This window comes from Talpa occidentalis, unplaced genomic scaffold (genome assembly GCF_014898055.3).
Source record: "Talpa occidentalis isolate TD23 unplaced genomic scaffold, MPIMG_talOcc4v2.1 talOcc4.12, whole genome shotgun sequence".
NCBI lineage: Eukaryota > Metazoa > Chordata > Mammalia > Eulipotyphla > Talpidae > Talpa > Talpa occidentalis.
Window position 1 is genome coordinate 31,724,880 of NW_023601212.1, and position 26,603 is coordinate 31,751,482.

General features: G+C 45.0%; 1 protein-coding gene across 1 annotated transcript in view; it reads right to left on the minus strand.

The window, feature by feature from the left end:
- Window positions 1-18,544: 18,544 nt before the first annotated feature.
- Window positions 18,545-26,603, minus strand: part of IGSF9B (immunoglobulin superfamily member 9B) — a 52,014-nt gene continuing 43,955 nt past the window's right edge. The window contains exons 19-20 of the mRNA XM_037505650.2: window positions 24,942-25,063; window positions 18,545-22,450 (exon numbers count right to left, since the gene is read on the minus strand). Of these exons, the coding sequence (XP_037361547.1) occupies window positions 22,242-22,450; window positions 24,942-25,063 (331 nt within the window). The 3' untranslated portion in view covers window positions 18,545-22,241. The remainder of the gene's footprint in view (window positions 22,451-24,941; window positions 25,064-26,603) is intronic.

A 26,603-nucleotide genomic window follows, 5' to 3' on the forward strand; every position in this document is an offset into this window, starting at 1 on the left:
TTGTTGTGATTATAATTACAACAAAAAATGAGGGATGCAGGGTAAAAAGTAGAAGTACCATTTCATATAAAAGATATTTCCTGGTTTCCTCAAGTCACCCGTGGTTGATGACCTGGGAGAAGGACAGTAAAGTGAAAAGGAATGGGGGATTGTGTCGTGATTTCAGAGTTGGGGATAAAAATTGATAGGTGTTTGGAGATATGTAAAGGCTTCACCAGGAATTGAAGTTCTGAATACCCTAAAGGATCCTAAGCAAATGTTCAGCTGCTCTTAAAGCAGTTCAACCCTGAGTCTATTCTCAAGGACTCAGAAACAAGAATTAAACCCTGTCTCTACCACAACCTTGTTACGTGTTCTTGACCCAGTCATTAGTCTCTCTGATTCTAATTTCTTTGTCTTCAAAGTGAAAAGAATAATGTCCCTAATTTTCTTCTAACTCTAATATTCTATAAATGAACCAAATGATGAATGAAGTCATCATCCATCACAAAAAATGATGAATCAGACTTTTAATGAAATCCAAATTATCTATTTTTACTTTTGTTGCTTCTACTTTTGGTCTTATATCTGAGAAACCACTGCGTAGCTCATTGTCATGAAGACTTATCCCTACATTTCTTGTAAGAGTCTAATAGTTGTAGCTTTTACATTGATGTCTTGGATCCATACCTAGCTCATTTTTTTACATAGCATGAGAAGTCAGTGTCTAACATCATTGTTTTGCATGTGGAATCTAGTTATCCCAGTTCTATTTGTTGAAAAGAATTTCTTTGTCCACTGAATTATCTTGGGACCCTTGGCAAAAATCAATTACTAATAAATGCAAAGTTTATATCTAGACTGCCAATTTCTTTCCACTGATATCTGTATCTGTCTTTATGCCAATACCACACTGTCTCCATCACTGTGGTTTTGTATGTTTTGACAGTGGGAAATGAGAGTCTCCAGATTTTCCTTTGAAGAGAGTTTTTGCATTTCCCTATGAATTTTAGAATCAACTTCTCAATTTCTACAAAAATGTAAAAGGAAAATTGGACTACTGACACTTTGATAAGGATTGCTTTAAATCTGTTGATCATTAGAGAGTGTTATTATCTTCACATTAAGTCTTCCTATCCATGAAGATGAAATGTTTTTCCAGTTATTTACATCTTCTTTCAGTTCTTTGAACAGTTTTGTAGTTTTCAATGTTTAAGTCTTGAATTTCATTTGTTAAGTTTATTCAACAGTATTTTATTTTTTGATACTATTATAAATGGAATTCTTTTCTTAATATCATTTTTATTTGTCATTTTTAGTGTGTAAATATATACTGAATTTTTAATATTAATCTTGTGCCTTGCAACCTTATTGAACTCATTTATTGTAATAATTTTAGAGGTTTCCTTAGAATTTTCTACAAATAGAAATAACTTACCTTTATTACAAATAGAAATAACTTACCTTTATTCTTTCTAATCTGGATGTCTTTCATTTCATTTCTAGCCTAATTATCTTGGTTACACATTGTTAAACAGAAATAGAGAAAGCAGATACATTTTCTTGCTTCTTGTCTTAGGAGAAAAACATTTTCTTTCACCATTTAATGTGGTTGTTTAGATGAAGATTTTTTTTGTGGATATCTTTTACAGGTTGAGGAAATTTCTTTATTATTCTTACTTTTTGAGTCTCACCAAAAAGAATTAGATTTTCTCAAATGCTTTTCTGATTTGAGACAATTACATGGTTATTGTCTTCCACTCTATTAACATTTTGTATTGTATTAGATTTTGGTTTTCAGAGTTAAACCAATCTTGCATTTTGAGGATAATTTTTCTTGTCCATAGAATATAATCTCTTTTTTTTATTTTTTAGCATTTTTTTATTTTATTTATTTTTTACATCATTTTTCATTTTTGCACAATGTATGCATTTTCATCTTGGTTATAGTCCCCATACAATTCCCACCCCCCCTTGTTTTGATCCTACTCCCTCTTCTACCCTGTAGTATGTCTCTGGTTTATAGTTGCTTGTTGATTTTGATTTTCACTTTATTACAATTAGTCTTTTTCCTGGTCCCTTATTTAGGTTTTCTAAATTCCTGCTATGAGTGAGACCATCTGGTAGTTTTCTTTTTCTTTCTGGCTTATTTTGCTGAGCATGAGCCCTTCCAGTTCCATCCATGTTGCTGCAAATGATATGAGTGTATCTTTTTTGATTGCTGAGTAATATTCCATTGTGTATATGGACCACATCTTCTTGATCCAGTCATCTACTTTTGGGTATTTGGGTTGTTTCCACAGCTTAGCTATTGTAAACAGTGCTGTTATAAACATAGGGATGCAAGTGCCCTGTTGAATTAATGTTTCTGTGTCCTTTGGGTAAATACCTAGGAGTGGAATTGCTGGATCATATGGAAGCTCTATTTTTAGTAGGTCAAGAAATCTCCACACAACTTTCCATAGTGGTTGGACCAGTTTGCACTCCCACCAGCAGTACAAGAGAGTTCCTTTTTCTCCACATACTCACCAACATGTGTTGTTGCAAGTTTTTTTAATATGTGCCATTCTCACTGGTGTAAGATGATATCTCATTGTAATTTTGATTTGCGTTTCCCTGATTACAAGTGATGTTGAACATTTTTTCATATGCCTGTTGGCCATTTGCATTTCCTCTTTGGAGAAGTTTCTTTTTAGCTCTTCTGCCCATTTTTTGACTGAATTATTTCATAGTGTATCATTTTTTCTATATATTGCTGGATTCAGTTTGCTAGTATTTTGTTGAGGATTTTGCATCTGTATCTGTAAGAGATATTGGTGTGTAGTTTCCTTTTCTTATTATATGTTCTCTTTTATTCTGTTTGTTTTTTAAAGATTGCAAAGGATGGGTACATTCTGTTACAGGGCAACCCCAAAGTGAAATACAAAATGTGAGGATTGTGGGTCCTCACCCATGCACTTAAGGGGGACTTATAATGAGACTCAACTGCAGACACACACAAAAAGGTTAATAAAGGAGGGCCTCCCAGGTGGCACAGCGGTTGAGCGCTGGGTTGCAAAGCTGCCCACAGCCTCTGCAGCACAGCGCCGGTTTGATCCCGGGCTGCTCCGGTCACTGGAGGAGGGTCCCACATGGCTTGAAGATCTCTCCTGCCGCCCGCTGCTCCCCTCAGCAGTGTACTTCAGTCCTTCTGCCCTGCTCTGCTCCCCGCTCTGGCATCTGGTGAATTCTCTCGCCCTCCCACGCTTCTGACTGTACCCAGTGCTTGCATAAATAAATAAATATATCTTTAAAAAAAAGTTAATAAAGGGTTTATTTACAAAAAGGGAAAATGAAGAAAGGGATAAGTCAGGGAGAAAGAAAGAGATTAATTAGTGAATGCATCCTACCAGTTCCACTGAGCTGGAACCCCAACAGCACACTGAAAGCCAGTGAAAAACCTAAGATCCCCAGACCCACTTGTCTGGTTTTACACCAACCCTGGCTGCTGAACTCCACCTTCAGTCCCCAGCAATCCTCCCTTCAGTGGCGATGACATTATAGGATTTGTAGTCCTTCGTGTCTTGGATCTGTTTGGTCTGGGGTAGGGGTGGGGCCCATGAAACATATTTGTGGAGTTTGTTCAGGACATCCTTTTCCTGGACAATTCTTGAAATATTTGGTATGTAGTCAACATATATTAAAATGTCAAACTTTTGAAAAATTATGTCATTGCTTACATTCCCACTAATAATGTATAGAAGGTTCAGGTTTCTCTATATGGTCACCACACTAGTGTTTTTTATTATAGGCATGTAAAAGGTTTCATATAAATTTTAGAATGTCAGTGTTAATATTCACACTGATATTCATACCATAATTTCAGGTTTTCAGGTCTAGTCTCCCGACCAGAAATGGCCGGGCTGTGGTGGCAGTGCTGTCCTGGCCACTAGACCACCACGGGTTGGTGTCTCATGAAACAGCAGTAGAACTTCGGTGACATCAAACAAGCAAGCAAAAAGAGGCAACTTTGTTGTTTTACTTTTAAGATTTATTTCATTTTATACAAGTGGGTATAGGCCAGAGGCACAGGAGGGTGAGAGCATTCACCAGAGACAGAATGGGGAGCAGAACAGACAGATGGACTGAAAGCACTGCTAAGGGGAGCAGCAGGCAAGTCAGGAGAGGTCTGCTGTGCCATGTGGGTATCTCCCTGGCTGGTCGGGTATTGAACCCGCACTGCACAGGCTGCGGACAGCTTTATAGTACGTGCTCTACCTGCTGTGCCACCGGGGAGGCCCAAGGCAATTTTGTTTAGAGAAATAGGTATAACTCCCAGGTAGTGCAAGGGGTTAAGACACAACCTATGAAACTATCTGCAACCACTGCAGCATGAGATCGATCCCCAGCCAGGGAGCTACCCACATGGCGCAGCAGACCTCTCCTGACTTGCCCTGCTGCTCCGCTCAGTAGTGTATTTCAGTCAATCTGCCTGTTCTGTTCCCCACTCTGTCTTGGTGAATCCTCTCACCTCTGGCACCTCTGGCCTGTGCCCCAGTTCTTGTATGTATAAATAAATAAATCTTAAAAAAAGAAAAAAAGAAAAGTTATTAGGAGAAAAGAAACAAAAATAAAGTGGGACTTCCAGGCCAGGGAGGGGCAAGGAAGCCAAAGTTGAGTCATGCCTTAGGGAATATATACCTTCTTTCCCTAATTATTCTAAAGCCCTCTCAGTCTCCTTGTGATTGGTTAGTTCTCAGTGGTCTCCTTCACTCTGTCTTGATGTCTCTGTGCCTAGAATTACATCTTGCATCTCAGCCCTTATGTTAGAGTCCTTTTTCTTTATTATAATGCTTGTTCCAGAATGTCCTGTTGCCCCTAGTTGGGGGAAGTAGAGGGTGTTTGATTAATTCCCTTTGGAATTTGTTGCCCTTATCTCTGGAGGCTTCCTTATTCCTCCAAGCCTTTTTCTACTCTATTCTGACCATAGGAGCTATCTGCTTGCCCTATGACTCAATGCCAAGGTTAAGCATTTCTCCCAAGTGACAGTGTCCTCCACTTTGGACCAGAGCTGTGAGATCAGGTCACTACTCATGCTTCTGATTGATCACTGACTAGAGGTTAGAGGTGAACAGGACATCATCCCCAAGTTTGTTTAACTTGCTATAATGACTCACAGAACTCAGGAAACCAAATTACTCACTAGAACACTAACTTGTTGCAAAGGCTATAACTCAGGAGCTGGCAGCTAGCAGAGGTGCACAGGACACAGAACTTCCATAACTTTTCCAGATGCACCACTCTCCCCAAATACCCATGTGTTCACCAACTCATGAAGCTTTCTGAATCGCTGCTTTTGGGGGCTTTCATGGAGCATCATAACCTGCGGTGATTGATTAAATCATTGGCTGTTGTGCAACTGAACTCACCTCCAGCCCCTCACACTCCCAGAAGTCACATTAGTGTCCCTGGCAACCAACCCCCACCCTCAGGTGCTCATTAACATAGGCATATAAGGATTTAAACTTGTATGGCGCTGAAATTTTCTCCAAAGAACTGTGGAGAAAAGGCCAAATATTGTCACAAAAAATGCTTCCATTGTTTTTATCACTCTGGAAATCCAAGGGCTTCCAGGAGCTCTGGGACAAAAGATGTTCCTGTGACTCTAATGGCTCAGGAAATTCAAGGATTTGGGGGAATCTGTGAACAAGGAACTGTGGATGAAGACCAACTTTATGTGTTATAGCTGATACAATATGATGGAGGCTAAGAGTAGAAAATTTCAGATAGAGATGTCACAAGACCGGAGGGATAGGTGTAGAAATCATTAACATAGTCATTACCCCAGCTATAGAAATGAAAATTTAGGCTCCAACAGCTGTAGCAAGTATCAGACTGCAATAGAAAGTATCCGGAGGCTCAGCCCAGAGGTGGGGATATGGATGGCCATTGTAGAGAATCACTGGTCCTTACAAACCAATCTAGTCACACCCTAGAACTGATTAATTAAAGAGAACAATTCCACAAAGGAATGAACCCCTCCCAAAAAGAAGAACACTTTATCAGCACAATTTCTTCTCTGGCAAGAGGCAGCTCTCCTGCCCGTCTATGTCTACGCGGGTGTCTCTTTCTTAAATCTACCCCTTTCAAAAATGCAGCTCTTGTCCCAAAACTCCCTGCCTATGTCTATTCAGGCTTCTTTTAACAAACCCGCCCCTTTCAGGGGTAGCTCTTTCTGCTTGCTCATGTCTGCACAAATGTTTTCTTCTCCTTTCCCTTTTCTGTGTAATCAACCCGTCTTTTGGATAGAAGCAAAATCTCTGCCTCCAGGGAAATTTGGGAACTCCGGTGAAACTTTTCTCAGAAGTCACCCAAGGACCCCCTCTCTGAAAACCAACACTTCTCCCCACCAAAAAAGAAAAAAAAAATGACATCATAACAATTATTCAGAGTATTTTAATTAGGTTGTTTTCACCTAGAGGCACCACCCCTTCACAGAGGTGTGTCTGTAACAATTTGTCTACTTTGTTGAGTTATGAGCTCTTTATATATTCTGAATGCATGTCTTTTATCAAATATATGATTTGCAAATATTTTCTCCTTGCTTTATCAAGTTTTTGAACTTTTGCCAATCTGATAGATGAAAAATGGTATCTCTGTGCAGTTTAATTTGCCTTTGTGTAATTATGAAGAAGGGTGAGCATCTATTCATTTGTTGAACAGTCATTTATATCTTGGGGGAACACTTCACAATTTTTGCCCATTTGCCTGTGGAGCATTTAATTCTTGTACTTTGATTCTCTTTTTTTTTTTTTTTTTTTTTTTTTTTTTTTTTTAGAGGCATGTCTTATTTATTTATTGTTTGTTTGTTTGTTTGTTTGATACATGCACTGGGTACAGTCAGAAGCGTGGGAGGGTGAGAGAATTCACCAGAGCCAGAGCGGGGAGCAGAGCAGGCAGAAGGACCGAAGTACACTGCTGAGGGGAGCAGCGGGCGGCAGGAGAGGTCTGCGCGCCATGTGGGACCCTCCTCTGGTGGCCGGGGAGCAGCCGGGGATCGAACCGGCTGCAGAGGCTGCAGGCAGCTTCGCAACCCATTTGATTCTTGAGACGTTTTTACATATTCGTTATACTACCCTCAATCTATGATTTATGATGCACATATTTTCTTGCCTCTATAATGTTATATTTAAGCAATTATAAAATGTTTCTGGTGATGCAAGGGTTAAGACGCAACCTATGAAGCTATCCGCAGCCACTGCAGCACGAGTTCGATTCCCTGCCAGCCAGGGAGCAGCCCACATGGCGCAGCAGACCTCTCCTGTCTCTCCCGCTGCTCCCCTCAGTAATGTATTTCAGCCTGTTCTGTTACCCACTCTGTCTCTGGTGAATCCTCTCACCGCCCCCCCCCCATGCCTCTGACCTGTACCCCAGCTCTTGTATGCATAAATAAATCTTCAAAAAAATAAAAAATAAAGCAATTATAAAATGTCAATGGCATATAACAATATAGTGTTTCATTTCTCATCTATCTGCAATCAGGTGTCAATGAGGTGTCTCTCCTGACCTTGGCTAAACATGTAACAGGGTAATTCCCAGGGAAAGGGGAGATTCTAGGCTCCCTGCTCTTCCCAAGGAAGGGTGGAGCTGACCAGAGAGAAGCCAGAAAAGACTGGGAGAAGGAAGGATGGAGAGCAAGAAGGAAACCTGGAGGAGGCACATGGAGCAGAGACATGGAGCAGTGAAGAAGTTGCACTTACTTCTCAGACTTAGACTTGTACCAGGAACTTGGGGCACATGGAAGGAGACACTTGAAACAGACATGGTGAGAGACCCATGGGGAGGTTGACAATGGCAGCCTTTATCTTGACTTCTATTTTGATTGTGCTCTTTTCCTTCCAGACTTGCCAGGCCCCTTCTGCCCTTTGCCTAGGGGCCCCCACCAGGAGATGACTTAGACTTATGGCAAATTTTTGGAACTTAGCAGTCCTGCTTTGGGCCAACCCTGTTTGGCTGGGCATTTATCCATGAGGGGGTGGGTAACTTTGGATGATTTGGAAACTCTACTCTTCTTTTTTTCTTCTATCACACACTAATTATATTGAAGTTCTTTTCTATTGAAGTTCTTATGCACTAGGGTATATTTTGTCTTAACATAACATACAAGCCCAATTTTTTTAACCTTTATTTTTTACTTTTTAACTACACTTGTTGTTTCCAATACAATAAATCACAGTGGAATTGATGTCTTCTTATCCTTGGACTTAGAATAAATGCTGCTAATGTCTCACCATTAACAATAATACCTTCTGGGGCCTCTCTGGTGGCCTAAGGGTTAATTCTTTGTGCTATCACCGCTGTGGCCTGAGTTCCAATCCACAGCCAGGGAGCTAACCCCACATATGGTGCAACAGATCTCTCTTCTTTTGCCCGCTGCTCCTCTTAACGGTGTTATTTCAGTACATCTGCCAGTTCTGCTCCCTACTCTGTCTCTGGTGAATCCTCTTGCCACGCCCATCTCTGGCCTACACCTCAGTTCTTGTATGCAAACATAAGTTTAAAAAAATCTTTAAAAAAATAATACCTTCTGTAGATGAGAATTGTGACAGAAGAGTGAAGTAAAAGACTGATACATACACACTAAGAGGATCTCCTGCAGTGATAGCACTATCTCATAGTTTTTAGGGAATTTTACAAGGAGACTCTTTATGTTACAGGGCAACCCCAAAGGGAAATGGGATGGCCTGGGTGTGAGTCCTCACTTATGCTTAAAAAAAAACCCTCAGAACAAAACCCAAGGGCAGACACACGTAGAAAGGTTAATAAAAGGTTTATTTATAAAGGAAATGAGAAGGGGGGGAGCACAGAGAGCGAGAGGGGGACATAAGGAGATAATTTGGTCAATACCTCCTATCAGTAAATGCTGCCTTAGCTGGGACCCTGAGTACATGCTGAAGGCAAACCAAACCAAGTTTTTCCCAGACCCACATGTGTTCAGTTCCATACCAAGTATGGCTGCTTAATTTCACCCTTAGTTTCCAGCAACCCTGCCTTCTGGAAGTTAGGTGTCATGGCAGATGCACAGTATGATGGAAGTTGTAGTCCCTGGTGCTTGGGCTTTCTTTGGCATGGAGGTGCGGGTGGAGTCTATAAAGCATCAGTGGGTGAGTTCATTCAGGACATACTGTTCCCCAACATTTACACTATGGAAGATATTTTTGACCTGCTTTGGTTCCTCTGTCTAGCTGGTGGGTTGTTCTTTATTTGGAACTATAGGCATAAATAAGAATAGCACATTTTGGCATCTGCCTTGCACCTAAAGACAAAATAAAATTTAAAAAAAACATAGTAGCAGCTGATACATAACCAGGGTTTTGCCAAGGAAGGAAGGATGTCAAAAATGAGAAAGATGAGGTAACAAAGGAAAGAAAGTATGCTGATTTAAGCAATTAAATCTCCCAAGTCAAGCCTGGAAGTAATAGAATAAGATGTGGAAGAGTAAGTTGGGATGGAGCTGATTCCTTACCCTTCCTGAGCCTGTTATTCCCTTCAAGTGAAAGGAAAGGCATAATTAATCACAGAAAATTCACCTCGTCAGTGATCCTGCATATGAGATTTTGCTAGGACAAGCTTCTGTGAGAGTTAGGCACTCATTTAGACAAAGATGGGGCCAAACCAAAATGCCATCTTTGTTACATAATTGATGAGTCAGTCTATCTTTTCCGAGTTCTTAAAAGATTTCACGCACTGTTAAAAAAAAAAAAAAAAAAAAAAAAAAGCTACAAAGTTAAAGAACTTTATGTGCATTAGACTCAGAAATAAGTGACCCCCTTTTAGATTTTGCTTAATATTGTCTCCTCAGGGAGGCCACTCAAGCACTCTCATTTTCTACTGCAACTAACACCCTCCTTATGCACTCCAGGTGCCTCTTATCCTGCTCACTGTATTTTAGCCATCGAATGTTCTTATTGCAATAACCGTACATAGTCTGTTTCCCCACCACGAGACCATAACCTTATCTATTTTGTTCACTGATGGATCCAAGTGAAGGGAACACACATAATAGACCCTTATCACACACCTGCTCCATGAATGAAAAGCAGGTACTCCTTCTTCCAGGCTCAAGTCCTTTCCAACCACTGAGCCATGAGTTTAAAAGGGGCTGATTAGGGCCTCCCTGGTGGCGCAAGGGGTTAGTGCAGCACTGTGAAGCTGTCCACAGCCTCTGCAACACGAATTCAATCCCCCAGCTGGCCAGGGAGCTACCTACATGGTACAGCAGACCTCTCCTGTCTCACCGGCTGCTCCCCTCAGCAGTGTATTTCAGAAGATCTCCCTGTTCTGTTCCCCACTCTGTCTTGCTGAATCCTCTCACCAACACCCACACACCTCTGGCCTTTACCCCAGTTCTTGTAAGTATAAAATATCTTTAAAAAAAATAAAAGGGGCTGATTAGGGAGACCTACAGCCACAGGTGAGATGAGATAACATCAGAATACACTTCCTAGGGATAAATAACAATTAGAAAATGAACTTTCTTAGCAAATGTTTATTTATATCAAAATACAAAACATTTCTGAAGCAGAGAAGTGTTACATGAGGAGCAATTAAATACTAAACTTCTTCAACCAGTTTAACTCTCAACACTCTCAGGTACCTTCACTGGGTACACATCTGGTCCTGTGATGTGGCTTTTTTGTTTGTCTGCTTCTGTATGGGTCTGTTTGCTTGTTTTGATTTTTAACTCATTATGTGAACATGCAGTGTTACTGATGATGGTTTGGTTAGTATCCAGCAAGCCTGAAAATGCCAGCGAGTGGAGCCTGGCACGGCAGCCTGAGCCTGGGCCGGCTGCAGATTCTCTCCCGAACTGAGTCTGGGTGTCACTCCACTTTTTACTAACAAGAATTCTAAGGCCAGAGGAGTCACTGTCCTTGGGAACGAGGGCAGGCATTATTGCTTAGGGCCACTGCACAGGTGTGGCTTAGGGGTCGACTCCAGGGCTGTCTTCTTGGTGGATCAGGAAGGGGCAGGACAGCCAATCACAGCCCACCTGGAGGGGTGGCAGCTAGGAGAGTCCCAGCCTGCAGAGACCCTGCAGAAGGAAGCCCTTTCCCAAGAAAGCCAACAAGAACTAGAGAGGAGAGAGTCCTCCCAGTCCTGACAGTCTGATTTGGTGGTTAGAAGTGTCTGCCCCAGGCACTGGCCCTTTATAAATGCTTGGAATTTGGAGATTTCGAGGGAAAGCAGCTGGTGGAGAGTGGAGCTGTTCCATACCCCACCCTTCTCTCACAGAGGAAAGGGAGGGACACAGGATACCAGGGAGGATGTGTTCCCCCTTTCCTAACAACCCCTGCCCCTACCCCCAGAGCCAAACTAAGCCTCCCTTTCAGGCCCTCAGAGTATTCCCTTTGGCATCATGTACCTGTACACACACCCACACACTGCACACACACACACACTCATACACACAAATGCCTGGCTTCCTATCTGCTTAGGAAGCAGAATGGACTCCACTCTTTTCCATCATCCTCATTCCAAGGGGGTCCCTTGGCCCATAGGTCCCCAAGACCAGCCCCAGGCTTGACACACACTGGCATTCCCAGGCTTTTGAAAAGAGGGTGACAGAGCAGGGAGCTCACCAGAGACAGGTTATACAGAGTGTGGATTATGCTCATATAAGGCTTTGGTACAGCACCGGTTTAATGTTCTGATAGTATGATTTCTAAGTTGTTCCTTAGAAGAAGAAAAAAAAAAGCTTACTGAAAAAATAGTGTTTTTATTTACTTTTGAGTTACATACCTGAAGTTCAAAAAGTAAGCCTCTAGTTGCCATTCAAATTCACACTCAAAGGTGTTCTGTGTGCAGCTGTACAATTTGTTGGTTTGTCTTTAATAGTTAAACAAAATCAGCCAACCAATACCGTGAAGTCAGCTGCCCCGTGATAACTGCCTTTAACCAGTCCGCACACACAGAAAAGAGAGAAAACACAAAAGCCACCCCTAAATCCCCCACCCCAAACCCCAAGGGAGAAAAATCAAAAAGAAGACAAATACAGCAAGATATAAGGAACCAGTGGACGATTGAGGGTCAGCCCAGCTGGCCTCTTCTAGAACAGCACCATAAAGCACCCTAGCGCAGTGACGTTGTAATACTCAACATTCAAGAAATGGAAACGAGGTTTGAATGGTCTTCAGAAGACCTGGCGTGGGTGGGGGTAACCCCCAAAGAAAGTTGAAGAAGAAAAAGAAAGAGTTCGAAATGAGAGCAAGAACTCCCATGACGAAAGCAATCGTCATCTCCAGAAAAGAAGAACCGAAGCAGGAGGCCGCTGGGCACCTCGAGGTATGGAGTTTGTAAGAGGTCTTGGGGAGCGACGTTGTGAACCCCTCCCCACCCACACCATCTAGTCGTCCCCCACCCTCTGTGCAGTCACAGACCACCAAATGGGGGAAAGAAGTTCAGACCAAGCCTGCCTCTAGGCGTGCAATGGAAGAATTAGATCCAGGAGGATAAAACCTCTCCTCGAGAACAAGACAAGGCTGAAGATAAAAGGAACCAAGTGTCACTGACATGAAGCAGGTCCCTTCAAGTGGTCCCTTCAAGTCTGTGGCTATGGGAAAAAGAGGAGCAGCTAGTGAAAGCACACCCTGCCAATGCCCTCATCTCTAGCCCCACAAATGGTCGTTAGGAAATCAAATCTAAATGTGACATTAAGACTTTTTGAGGTTGATGTAGACAACTCGGTATGTGGAACTTTAAACTGCTAATCTTCCCCAAACCAACAATTTCTCTTCCAGTAACCTCAGACTAAAGTTCCAGCAACAGACTATCCCTTTAAGCATCCCCTCCAGTCCTCAGGCACTGCAATGAAAACAGGGGAGACACCCACACTCCATCATGGTGGACACTCCCTCTCGGAAGGGAAGATGCCCCACCCACACACCTGCTATTTTTACATTGCCCAAAGTGGCTCAACATGAACACCTATAATAAAGAGGAAAGGAAGCATCTAGCAAGAAACCAAAGAACAATGGATTAAACCCTTCTTCCCCAAACAACTGGTTGATGATAGAGGGGGAAAGAGCATGACCCCCCCTCCAGCCCTTTGGCATTTCCCAGTGGATGTCTACTCCAAGCTCATGTTCCATGCAGCAGACGGACACAGCACCGGAGTCCTTTACCACCTACCCAAAGGGAAAAGCACCAACATTTGACATCCATCCTTTCTACCACGTGGGGGCCAGGAGTATGGAATAGCTCATGTTCCTGGTAGTGGCCGCGGGTCTCGAAGTCTTCATCAAGAGCACCCTTCTCACCAATTGGTCCATTAACTGAGAGTTTCAAATGCAAGAAATTGTGCCCATTCCTTAGCCAATTAGATCTCAGTCCATTTTGCCCCCATGTGCCATGCAAAAGTCCAGCTCTTCAGAGAAATTGGAAATCTTTGCTGGGCTATGTATTCTTTCTCCTCTAGTGTCGATCTTTCCGTCTTTCTGAGGGCCAGATCAGGGAAGAGTAGAAATAAACACTACATCCCCCCAAGCTCCAAAATTCCAAGGTAGGGGCAATATCCCTTATCTTCACTCTTTCTCCTCCAGAGTCCAATTGGAGTGTGAGGAGTGGGGAATAAGCAGGTCAATGGATGTCCTGGTCTCCTCTGCCCTGACGCTGCTGAGGTTTCTAAGAATCAAGCCTGGGGTTGCATGGGAGAGAGCAGAGTTTGGATTGACCCTTGACCTCCTGGGGATGTTAACCTTGTGAGGGGTCTGTGATGCTATAGAGATTTGTTCTGCTGGTTGCATTGTGCCAAAAGTGGCAGGAAAAGGGGAGGACTTCTCCGAGAGCCCAAAATATAGTAACGCAAAACCCTCTTTGTATGGAGGCTTTGGTAGGTTAGAAGGGGTTGCAAGCTGGGAAAGGAGACAGAATCTGCTGCTTTCCCTCTTGCTCAACCGCCCTCAAAAAGTCAAGAAACATCTTCCTATGGCCTCCTGCAAAGGCAGGAAAGCTTAGGCGCTGCATGGGCGAGCCCGTTTGCCTTGTGTCCCTAGAAAAGGGGGACATTCTAAACAGGTAGTCAGAGATAGCGTCTGAGTGAACAGCAGGTACCCATAAGGTCTATGCTGTGGGCACAGAGGGTCAGGAATCAGCTCCACCCCAACTTAATCTTCCCATAATACTCCCCAAAATGTAAACAGAGCCTCTCCATTGACTGAGGAATCTGAGCTCCTCTATTGACCAAATTGGATCTGTAAGATAAAAGCTTGCAAACAGCAAGACACTTTGGTTGGGGAGGAGGGGTTGGTATCGCCTTCCTTTAGTTAATGAGCAGGATGAGCAGGGAGACTGCAGCCACGAGTCTCTCCAGGCTGCCTATACCATCTGACCCTGCACCAGCTTCAAGCACATCACTGCGAGCTCTTGGCAAGTCAGGAAGAAGGGCAAGCACCCAGAGGACGACTGCTAGGGTCACGAGGCACGTGTCCTTGCAGCACATATGAGGTCTTGAATTCTCAGAGAGGTATTCTTCAGGGCACCCAAAATTTCCTGCCCAAATACAAGTGAGCTCCTACTCCCCAGAAGTTCCTCCATTATACTGTTCAGTTCTGTAAGGCCCAGGCCAGGTGGCAGAATGAGGTTCCACCTGGCCCCATCCTCCTAGTTTTGCCCAAAATTCTTCTCTCATACCTCATCCTCCGCTCAGTGTCCCAGAATGGACCGCTCCACTTCCAACAGCACCTTATTTTCCAATAAAAATATAACTGAAAGAAGCATACATGATATATTTATACTAAATATCACATTCACACGGGTTCCAAGAATCTGCAGCAAGAATGATCACGGTGTCTTCCTCTAAGACTGAGCCATGCAGCCATCTCCCAAGCGCTCTGAAGATGCCTTCCTTTCCCCACCACCCCCTCCAGGGGTGCTTGTGTCAAAGTACAACAAACCAGGGCAGCTACTGCAAACCCCTAGGTAGTCTGTACCTTTTCCTTCCTAACGCTGCTCACCTTCTTCCAAGGAACTGGGTTCCAACCCACAGCAGGGTGGGGATGGATTCAGATTCTTCTACTCACCACCCTCGCTATGTTAAGCACCTACATCAAAGCTTTCAAGTCAGTGTCTCCTCCCAGTGACAAGAGACACTGGGTCCTGGGTCTTCAAGGCTATCAGACTGAGTGGCTCCCCACAACCTTCAGCTCACTTGTCCTTTCTGCAAGTGATTTGTTATTTTAAAAAAAATGTTTCATATATATACATTTCCCTCAGAAGGACCCAAGCAACTCTGAACAGAGTGTCTCAGAGGAAGAGGCCTGAAGGATGGGAAGGAAGGGGTTGTCAAGGCATGAGCTAGTATCCCAGACCACCTGCTGAATCAAGGTAGTCTTGCTTGAAACATCTCTAAGCACAGGTACAAAAATAAAGCGAACTATGACTTCATATAGATATATAGATATATAGATAAGCTAGCTAGCTAGACTTGATATAAGTTTTCTTTCTATTTATATATGTGTGCCAAGGGCAGGAGCTCTTACTCCTCTTGCCCGACTTGAGCCTTGGGCCCTCTGTTTCCCACTCCCCAGATGTCCCACTTGGCTGCCTCCCACGCTCTAATATTGCATCTGATCCTTGCACCCACCCACCCCCCCTTACATAAGTTCCCCTCTCTCCTTAAAATAGAGCGCATTATATGTATTTATATAATTTTATATACAATCTCCATAAAAAATACACTAAAGATGGTATATTACTAATTTCACCCTCCTACCAAAACAGAAGTTGCCTAGCAAAGAAAGAGTCAACCAAAAAGAGGGTCTCCTAGACCTGATGCTACTCAGGCAAATTAGTGTGTCCCTATGAATCTCTTACACACACACACAAATACCCCACCACAAACATACCACACAAACCATACCATACAATACCACACACACACACACACACACACTCACACACACACTGAGTTACTTCCTGAACCCAGGAAAGGAACACAGAATAGACAGCTGGCTGGGAGGTAGAGAAGACCAGGGATATAACCTGGTAACTGCAGAGAGACAGGTGAAACAATCCCATTTCTCTGACCCAGCAAGATACTGTCTACTCACCAAAGACCTCTCATTGTTTGAAGGTAGTGTAAGTATTTGGTGATAGAGTGATTGACAATTTCCCTTCAGAGGCTTTCAAGATGACCATGAAGAGGTCTATTCCTCACCACCAGAAACAAGGCTTCATAGATACCCTAAGCCAAATTGAAGCAAAAAGCCCTAAATCCTCATAACTAACATGAGTCAGCATCTGTCCCTTCCCTCTACTGTGAAAAACGCACACATGGCCCAAAAGCATGCTCGCAGAATTTCTAAGGCTGAAAATGCAAATTCCCCTCCCCAGCCCGACCCTCCTCCCTTCCCAGCTCCCCTTCCCCACCCAACCACCTCCCCATCGTAAACCATGCACAAGTTCAAGATCCCTGGAGTCATAAAGAAGTGGGGTAAGGAGGAAAAGGGAACCTAACTGCTGTTTATATGGGGTAGAGGGAGGGAGCTTGCCCTAGTTCCTAAAAATCAACCAGGAAATCTAGTGCCTGGGAGAGGTGGGATTGGTGGAGCACGTTGCTTTAAGAACCAAAGACAACGGCCCCCACAGATATTATCTTCCAGTAGGGCGGGAAAGGCAGATACCCCAGGGACAGAAGCTGAGAATTCGTAGCACTCCCAATGCCACAACTGGCCCTACTGGCCATTGTCTGAAGTTGATGACAATTTTGTCAGTCCTCTGCAGAAACTCTAACTACTACCATGGGCCCCCCATAAAAGAGAGTTTCTAGTTCTCCATTTGCTATTCTACCAAAGCATTTAACAGTCAGGAAATTCTGACACTTCCGTAAGGTATGGCCAGTCCTTAATGATATTTGTGTTCATGCTTAATTTTCCTTTTTCTACACAGAAACCGTTAGGCATTGGGGGTGTCTGTCTTTGGATCAGACTCAACCTACTGGAAATTAGTCTATCAGTTTAAAATTAGCTCATTCTAAGCAACCCAACACACCAAATATCTGGTGGGAACAGTATATTCGCTCATGAGAGACTTATTTGAAAGTATAGATTGGGGGCCCCAGAAACAAAGCATTGGACCATAGTGGAGTCATTACCACTCTGAGAGAAGAGGGTAAGGGACACCCCTAAACAAACATCAAGTTGCTACGAGTGCTGAAGTCCAATCATATGGGCTTTGACTCTTGGTTCACTGGATTCTTCTAAAGAAGAGATTTTAATTCTGCCTCTTGGTCTGATAGGAGGCAGAGTCGGAGACATTAAAGAGGACAGAAGAATGGCTGGTGTCTGATTTCAGACTCTTCACCCTCTGATGTTAACCAGACTGGTGGCTTTCCCTTATCAAAGGAAAGTGAGGATAAAAGCTCTAACTATAAAGCCACTGTGAAGCTCCGTGGCCTGAAGGAAGTCTCTGTTACCTCAGGAAAAGGGTGAGAAGTTATAAAAAGTCCAGCCCCAGGCCCTCCTCTGCATCTCCAGCAACAGGGTCTTATGAAAGATGTTTGGGTAAAGGAGGCAAAAGCCACCCATCACTTCTGCTGACGAGAACAAGCTTGTGAAGCTCTTGAGAGAATGTGTTCCTTCTCTACTGCCAAAGAGCCGGTGATAGGATGGGGATCTTGAGACAAGTCTCCTAGCTTTGGGTCTGAGGAATCCCCCAAAAACAAAGAGATAAAGTTGAATTACCTCACAGAGAATACGTCCATGTTTGGTTTGGGCACTTAGTGTTATAGGCTAATTCTAAAAGAAGCAAGAAAGTCAAGTTCAGAAGCAAGACCTTTTCCAGGACCCAGTCTGGGCTGTGCCAAGACCCACCCCAGAGCCTTTTTCCATAATTCCATCACACTCCCTCCAAACCAATCTTCACTGCCTTATTCCCCAGGCTGCCTCCTCCCAGGCAATCGATCCCCTTCCCTTGGGACAGTCCCCAACTTGGAACTGCACCCTTCTGGGTACTAAGTTATCATGTAACCCTCAGAAGGAAGGTGAGGTTTATGTCCCTGGGTTTTGGTCACATGCCAGGACCCCACCTTCTCCTCCACGATTTATGTGGCTTTCTGATCCCCTTCCTACCTTACAAACACCTGGCAAAAGAACTTGACCTCCTCTCTATAATCCAATTCTCTAATTCCCCTTCCTGAAATACTCCATCCCATCAATTACCTTATTCAGCCTAGATCTGGGGCCCTCTCCCCAAAGCAATGAGCAGCATGACCCCAAAGGGCTTCACACTCCAGCCTGCCCAAAAAGACCAGAAAGGCATAGCTGGGTTGAGAGATGCCCTGAATACATGCACTTCCCCTCAGAGAGAGTGGTACTCAGGAGACCTGCCTCACCATCCTGTCCCCCTCTGCCCTTCCTACCTCCCAGTGGTGCCCCCAATGCTCCTTTACATGCAAGCAAAGCAAGGCCAAGATTACCTTTAGCTTTTCATATGATTCGCTACATAGTGATAAAATGTACTTTATGTACAATTCTTCCCCCCAGCCCACCCCAACCCCCAAAAGACTTTTTCTAAGAAAATTGGAAGAAACAGCTCCAGGCACATACACTTCAGCCCTGGGTTCTAATCCTGGGAAGTGGGAGCCAGGATCAGATCCCGATGCTCTGTGAAGTCTGTTTCTCCCTTGAAGCTACTTTTTAATCCACCTTGCCCCCCCAAATAAAGGAAATTCAGGAAATTCCACATCTGAATCTCTGGATGAAAAGGACAAAGGAAAACAACTAAAATCAGTTTGACTGCAAATATTTCAGACCCCCAAATCCAAAATCAAGACAGAGACCATTGAAAAATATTAATCACGCCTCACCTCAATTCACTCTTGCTTGAGACCCCCCAAGAGCATGAACATGGGACACAGTCCCCTCCACAAAGGGGGTCACAGATCCTGCCAGCCCCACAGAACAAAGTCCCCTTTCTGTGGAGAAAGTGAAATTTCAAAAGGCCCCTCATAAGACTCCTCTCACGGAGGTAAGCTCCTAGGGAGAAGGGCAGGGGAGACCATGGGGTTTCCTCCTCCTGTGAGGGTGAGGAACATATCACAGTCCATACACATTACATTACCCCACTCAAGCCAGGAACCTACTCAGCCTGGCCAACCAGCAGTCACGAAACAGCCTTCATATTGCTTATTGTCTTCCCCAAACGATTCCCAGACTCCCCAAGTGCCTGCAGCCTCAGGCCCCTTCAAGAATCATTTTGCCCTTTTCCTGGTCACCTAACCCTGAAACAGCTTTCCAGTCAAGACTCACTTTTCAGGGGCAGAAAACAGTCTGAGACCCAAGAATAGATTTTTATCTGAGCCACTTCTACTGCAAGGCTGCCACGCCACACAGGGGGAAGCTTGGAAGACCTCTGACTTCCCACCGATTGGCATGTGGACGTCCTAGGAAACTCACTAATGCTCATCCAATGGTCCGAAGGCAGGGGACAAAGGACATATGTTCCCTAGAAATGGCTGCAGCCCGATCACGCGCATACACCCACACCCTCACACGCTTGCACACAGCCAGCAACGTGTGTGTCTGGGACATCCTTGGCCTGCATCACAAGGAGAGAGGGGACCATATCCTTCCACTGCAGTTCTTAAAGGAAGGAGTAAAACAGCTCCTGGGGACGCAGGAAGGCTGCTGGCCTCCAAGGACACCATTGCAAGAAAGAACCCCTCTTTGGAGGAGAAATGAATGTGAGGCCACTGGGAGACAGGTTGGCCTTTCCCAAGCCTGGGGCTGCCCCAGCACAGCTGCTACCCAGCAGCCACCAGAAAGCATGGGCTTCCCTAATTTGGTCTGAAGTGCTGAGGTAAGGGGCACTGCCAGAGAAAGGAACAAGTCAGCACCAGTGTTAGCACTGGGGACATCTTGAGGTGGTGTGTCCCCAGGGAACACACGGACAGCATCTGAGGCACCACAGTCCTTACAACATCCTAAGGAAGCAAAGCATTCCACCTCATTTTCTCTTCCTGTGAAACCTCAGGGCCTAGAATTTGCAGCATGAGGCTCAGAAAGCTTGGCCAAATTTTCCTGATGTTCTGCAGACCTGATATCTCACAATTCATATTCCAGCAGAAATCCACCTTGCTGGAGGAACCATGCTGTGAGGTTACAAAGGCCACCTGGTGTGAGACCCCACCTCCAAGCCTGCACCCCACAAGAGGTACTCGGTGAGTCATTTTATGTGGGCATAGTGGCAGAGGTAATGCTGCCTCAAGAGGATGGAGTCTTCCAGCCTCTGCTTTTCCACTCACTGGAATTGCTGGCCCAGCAGTAATGTGAGTTGGACCCCCAGAGGAGTTCTCCCACACAGGCACCAGGCCCAACCTCGGGGAATGGGGCAGGAACTCTTTCGTTATGACTGTCAAGTTCAAAAATGAGCTGTGGTCATGTAACTTGCATGCAGTACCCCAAGGGTGGAGTTGGTCCCCGCTCACCAGGTGAGAGAAAGGAAGCACCGGGGTCTGTTTGGCAGAGAAGATTTCCTAAGATGGAAGCTCCCAGAAAGAGCAATTCTGGGTTCTCAGGGCCTCCCTTGTCTAGGTCATTGGACTGAGCCATTGGCAAACTGCAGCGAGACTAGTTAAAGCCTCCAATGCTTTGACTTGGCCAATGTCCAAGCAGGTAGAAGGGGAGCAGTGAATGTCCCCTCACCCATTGAGACAGCAGCACCAAGAAGGAAATACTTCAAGGAAGCTCAGCGCCACCTTTACTGCAGGGCAGCTAGAAGGATGGCTCCTTTCACAGGAAGAGAGCCCATGCAGCCCCATCCCCCATCAGGGCCTCTGCCCTTTTCTTGGGCAGCACCATTATCTTATTGGAAGAATCACTGTAAGGTAACCTCACAGAAGCTCTGGGTGCTAACAGTTTGAACTAGAACAAGATTTTGGCAGAGAAAGGATCAGAGCCCATGCCCCCAGCTACCACCCCTGTCACAAGCCATCCCCATGCCTCAGCCAGGTCCACATAAATAGAACTGGACAAAGAGGGGGGGATCCAGAGCACCCCAGAAAACAGAGGCTTCCTAGCTTCGTCTGCTCCCATCCCATTGGAGCGTGGGTCCATGGGGTGGAGGAGGCCCCAGGGCAAAGAGGAGTCGGCAGGCGGCACGTGGAGAGCAAGGAAGGGAGCCACAGGCGGGCTCCCCACAAGTGGCAATTAATCAATCTGGGGAATTAGCTCCCACAAAAGAAAAGGAGGAATCCAATCAGCGGCTTTGGAACAGCACTCCAGAGGGTGCCGAGCCAGAGGCAGATATAAATAGAGCTGCGGCAGCTCAGTGCTGAGCACAGATGGTTCCAGAATGGGAGGCCCTTTGGCCACAAGGCCGCTGGCTCCGGCTGGACCAAAAGGGACTGGCAGATGAGCTTGGGTTTGGGCCTGTCTCTCAGGCCTACTCTGAAGCAACTTCTGCTTCTGAAGCATGAGCCAAATGGTGGAAGGAGGAAAGATGCCAGTCTGGCCCTCTGCCTACCCACCCTTTGTCATCCAGGAGGCAAGAAATAAAGGCTTGGTTTAGTTCTCATTGCTGGACCCCCAAAGCAGATAGCCAGTAATCGTGGGAAGCCCACACTTATGCTCTGCATGGGAGAAGGTAGAGACAGAGAGTGAATTCGGCTGAGAAGGCATGAATTCTGTTTCAGGGAGAACAGCCAAGACAGAGACAGGGGGCACCCAGCCACAAGCCCCACGTCTGCTGCCTCTTCCTCCTCCTCTCATTGGCCACAGAAATCCATAGCACTTTGCTTCAATGTACATATATATACACATAGAGAAACCCACCAACTACATACATGTGCATTTGTATCTATATCTATATATATGTAGGGTCTGGAAGACCGCATGGAAGGCCAACCCACTTCCGAGACTTGAAAACCAGAAACAGAAGCAGAGAGCAGTAAAAGTCATTGCTTTCCTCTTCTTCACTTTCAAAGGTGTTTGAAGAGGTGAGAAAAACTAATCTAGTGAAGAAGGGAGAGGTGGGAGGAGGCAGATCTCCCTGTCCCCAGTTCACTTCTCGATCTCTACCTACAGAGAGAGCTCTGCCCCGAACCCCTGTCCTGGAAACGAGGACTCAGAGGAGACCCCCCTACTCTGGCAGGAGCGGGGGCAAGCTGAGGTCTAAGGCCCTCCTCTGAGAAGAAGGATGAGGGGGGGCAGCACACCCTTCATCGTACACCCCGCCTCCCCTCAGCCTGGCATCCTTGCTCTGGGGGCGCTCAGAATCGTGTGGTGTCACAGCAGAGTAGCGTGGCCGGGGTCGTCCTGGTCCATGCTGTTGAGAATTGCCGTCTGGTCTTCTGGAAGCTGGCGGTGATACAAGTCTGAGAGCCGGGCAAAAGGGTCAGGCCGGGAATGTCTCTTCTTCTTTCGGAGGCAGACAGCTTCATCGGGCCACAGAACCTGAGAGTTTGGAAGCTGCTGAGCCTGGGAGGCAGAACCGTCTAGGAGAAGGGGTTGGGCACGCGGGAAAATGAAAAGAAAAGAAAGTGGGTGACAGGCAGAGCACAGCCTCACACACTCATCTCCCTCTGCCTGGGCCACTACTCGGGATGTCTAGCATTAAGACAAAGAATCCCGAGCGTCTGGGAGACCAAAGCAAACTGCAGTGAAAGAACCACCTTCTTCACCACAGTGAACCCACCTCTGCTCCACTGGCTCCGCAGCCATCCAAGAAGTACAATGGACATGACTTTCTATAGATCCATAGATCTGGTCAGTCAATATTTCTTTTCTATCTTTTATTTAGTATTTAGTACATCTATTTAAAATCTTTTATCTATCTTTTTTCTTTTAATAAAGAAGTATCAATGCCTACTACCAGGTATCACCCTAGGTACCAGGGGTCAGGGTTTCTAACAGGTGGGAATGCAGTGCATCTTTTCTATCTTTTCCCAAGCAGTGATCAGCTTTACCCAAGACTCTCTTAAGTGCCACCAAGCCAGACCCTGCCCTTCCCGCACTGCAGGGTCTCCTCTCTGTCACATGGCCAGTCTGGAGACACAGTGGGACACCCTTGCTTTCTAGATTATACTTCAAAGTGACAGCAAAAAGGAAGAGGCAAACTGTAAAGACAAAAAATACAAAAATAAAATTTTCAGATAAGAAAAGTGCTATGAAAAAAGACAAAATAGGGTCATGTGAGAGCAAATGACTAAGTCACTGCTTCTGCTCTCAGAAAGAGTAACACTTGAGTTCAGTCTTGAATATGCGCCTCCCGAAGATCTGAGGGAAAAGTGTTCCCAACAAAAAGAACAGTCAGAATGAAAGCCCAAGTTAAGAGCAAATCTGGCAGGTTCCCCCAACAGAAGGAAGGCATCGCAGCGGAAGCAGAGAGAACAGAGGATGGTGAAGCAGAAGAGACTGACAAGTCATCACCAGAAGTTTGAAATCTGTTCTGGCTACAGCGAGAAGCTTCTGGAAGGTTTTAATCAGAATTGTGCATGCATATGTAGGTGCACGCATGCATAACTGAAAGAGAGAGGATGTTATAACGTTTCCTAAACATCACCCTGGTTGCTATGTGTAGAATATTCTGTAGAAGAAGCAAGGAGGAAGCCACAACAGTCAAGGCAAGAGATAACAATGACTCAGAAGTTAGTTTTAGCAGCTGAGACAGAAACAAGCAGTCAGATACAGAATACATTTTATAAATTGACCCAACAGACCTTACCAGGTGTTCTGGATGAAAGATGCGAGAGCAAGAACCAAGGTTGAAGTAGCCTGCACAACTGGGTAGATAGCAGTGCTATTTATGAAACTGGGGAGGAGCTGAAGATAAACACATTTGGAGAGGATAATCAATAACTCTATTTTGGACATTTTAAAGGCTTATAAAGCATCGAAGAGTATGTTCAGCAGGCAGCTAGAAACATGAGACTTGAGCTTAGGGAAGAGATCAGGGCAAAAACAGACTTATGAGAGTTGTTAGACCAGGGAACAGAACAGGAAAGAATATAGGCACTTATATGATGTGACCTTTGTAAAACAAAGATGACAGATAGACAGACAGATGGACCTTAAATTAAAATGGCTTTGCCTCAATTTCTCACACAAATTCTAAAAAAAACACATTTTCTTTTTCTCTCTCAGCAATCCTGTCTGCAAAATAATAGGAAACAGCACCACCCAAAAGGCTAAGTGAGAAATAAGCACTCAGCATCTTCCGAAACTTCAAGGAGCCTCTGGGTAGCATTTTTCCATAAGCCCATCTCTAAAGAAAGTCCCTCTGCAGGGGTCACTCAGATTGCAAGGATGCTGTTCAGCAGTCTCCTTTGACAGCCTATCACAACATGTCTGAAGCCACTGGTACAAAAGGCGTCTATGATAAAGAGTGAGAAATTTTCTAGGTCTAGAAAACAACTGAGTTATTTTACACTATCTTAGAAGCTACCTATTAATGCTAGATAAACTTAGACATAGTTCAATAGAGGTGTCTTGTCTACAAGATAAGGAGATTTCACTTTCTCACTAAGAAAAGCCAACCTGTTGGGGTTGCCATGGTGCCTCGGCACTGAGTAGGGTCCAATAATCACCATGTCCAACGAGAAGACCCAAAATAATAAAGAAAACTATAAGGAGCTAAGCTGGAACAAGTCATATTGCTGAGCGAAAAAAATAAGATACTAAGAGACTACTTTCATCGTTCAAAAATAAAAATCCATTCAAAGAACAGGATATATTGCATGTCTAGGATGTTCCTAAAAGGATGCATAGCACCAAGTGGGAGGAGACACAATCAGGAGGGCAATCAGAGCATTTAACTATATCCGCATTTTTATAGGAAAATTATATTGGAAAGTCATGTTGAGAAGAACAAGATAAGCTGGTGGATGCAATTCTAGAGGAAACCCAAGGTTGGGCTCCTGAGCCAATAATCCCATAATAATGGCAGGGCGAGGTGGAGAGAGGAGCAGGGCGCTTCCTGCCATTTACCGGATCGTTTCTTTGACTTCGAAGAGCCCTTAGATGACTTTTTGGGCTTCTTTATCCGTTGGTATTTCAGAGCCTCCAGCCTCTCAGGTGCAGCAGCATTCCCGGGTGCAGGTGGATGTGTTCTGGAAGGGACAATTAGAGAGGCACAGGTAAGCTCCCCAAGAGGGAGCTTTGGAAGAGAGGCTGGAAGGAATCCAACTAGTGGGCCCAGAGGAAGACAGGACAGTTCTGTGGGGTCCCAGGGTCCACGACGGTTCCTTGCCACCTGCCTTTCTATCACTCCTGGAAGGAAGAAAACCCAGTAGAACGTTCCAGCAGCAGGAGGCCTACCTCAGATGGAAACCAGGCTGCAGGGCAATCAGAAGACCTAGGAAAGGGAGAGAGACTTTAATACGAGCCCCATGGCGTAGAACTCAAGCTGTGAGGAATAAAGTCGGAGAAGGGAACAGCGCCAATATCTGAAGTTCTTAGAAACCATCACAATCAAGACCTTTAAAAACGAAAAATAAAATGGCAAATTAAAGTGGGTGGTGATCAACCCCAACCCCAATTAACTGTCCTCCTCCAAACAAGAGAAAGTCAGAACTAAATAAGAAACCCAACGCCCAGTGAGATGGAGGAACCTCAAACCCAGTTTCAAGGGGCTTCTCCCTTCAGCCCCTGGATTTGGGCAGAACCCCAATAGCCAAGTGCAGCAAATCCTTTAGGAGGGGTGTCTCCCTGACCCTCTGCAGACAGGGCTGAGATTTCATCAGTCATGTCAGAGAACAGGAGAGGGTAGAAGCAGATTGTGATGGTTACAGTGTCCAAACCTGGCAACCTTGCAAAGCCCTGGCCATTGGTAGTGAGCATCCAGTGAACCTCTATATTTTAAGATTCAATGGAGAAATGGGGGTTGGTGGGAAGGGAGACCATATAGATGATCTCTTTCTCCTCCACTTATAGAGTGGATGTTGCCATTTGCCTGACAGATCAATTTTTCATGGTTTAGACAAAGTCAGCACATTAGAGGGAGTCGTACAGACCAGGTAACAAAGGGTACCAGGCTGAAAGGAGAGACTGTCTGTGACAATCGTGCATATTGGAGAGAATTTTCCAAGAGCCATAAAAGAAGAAAATCTAGAAGATATGTTCTCAAAGCCATTTCTTGTCAAAGGAAGCCAAACTTGAAGCCTGAGGAATAAAAGCAGAAAGAGAGAGACAGATTGCTCTTTCTTTCCCATGGGTGCTGCCATTAGCACAAGGTCGGGGGTGCGGGCACTCTGCCTCCACCCCCACATCTCCCTCTTCCATCTCCATCACAACTGGTTTGGGTATATCCTGATTAATAGAAGTAGGCCAGCCAGCCCTGTGAGGGAGAGGAAATCCCCAATGTTGAGCAGCAGTCTGAGGTATAAAAAAATGACCAAGGGATACAAAGACTGCAGCCCCACCTCCCCAACACCAGATAGCTTTACTGGGATGAGGGAAGAAAAAAAAACTTACAGACTAATTGCAGACAAGCCTCTGGTCTCTGGGGGTTGACAATGAAGCAACCTCCATCTTCTTTGATGGATGTCATCATTCCACAGCCCTTTAGTAAATAAAGTATCAAGAATCTGCTCCAAAGTTCAGATCAGAGACAACTTCTGGGTTGGAAAAGGTCACCTGAGCGCACAGAGC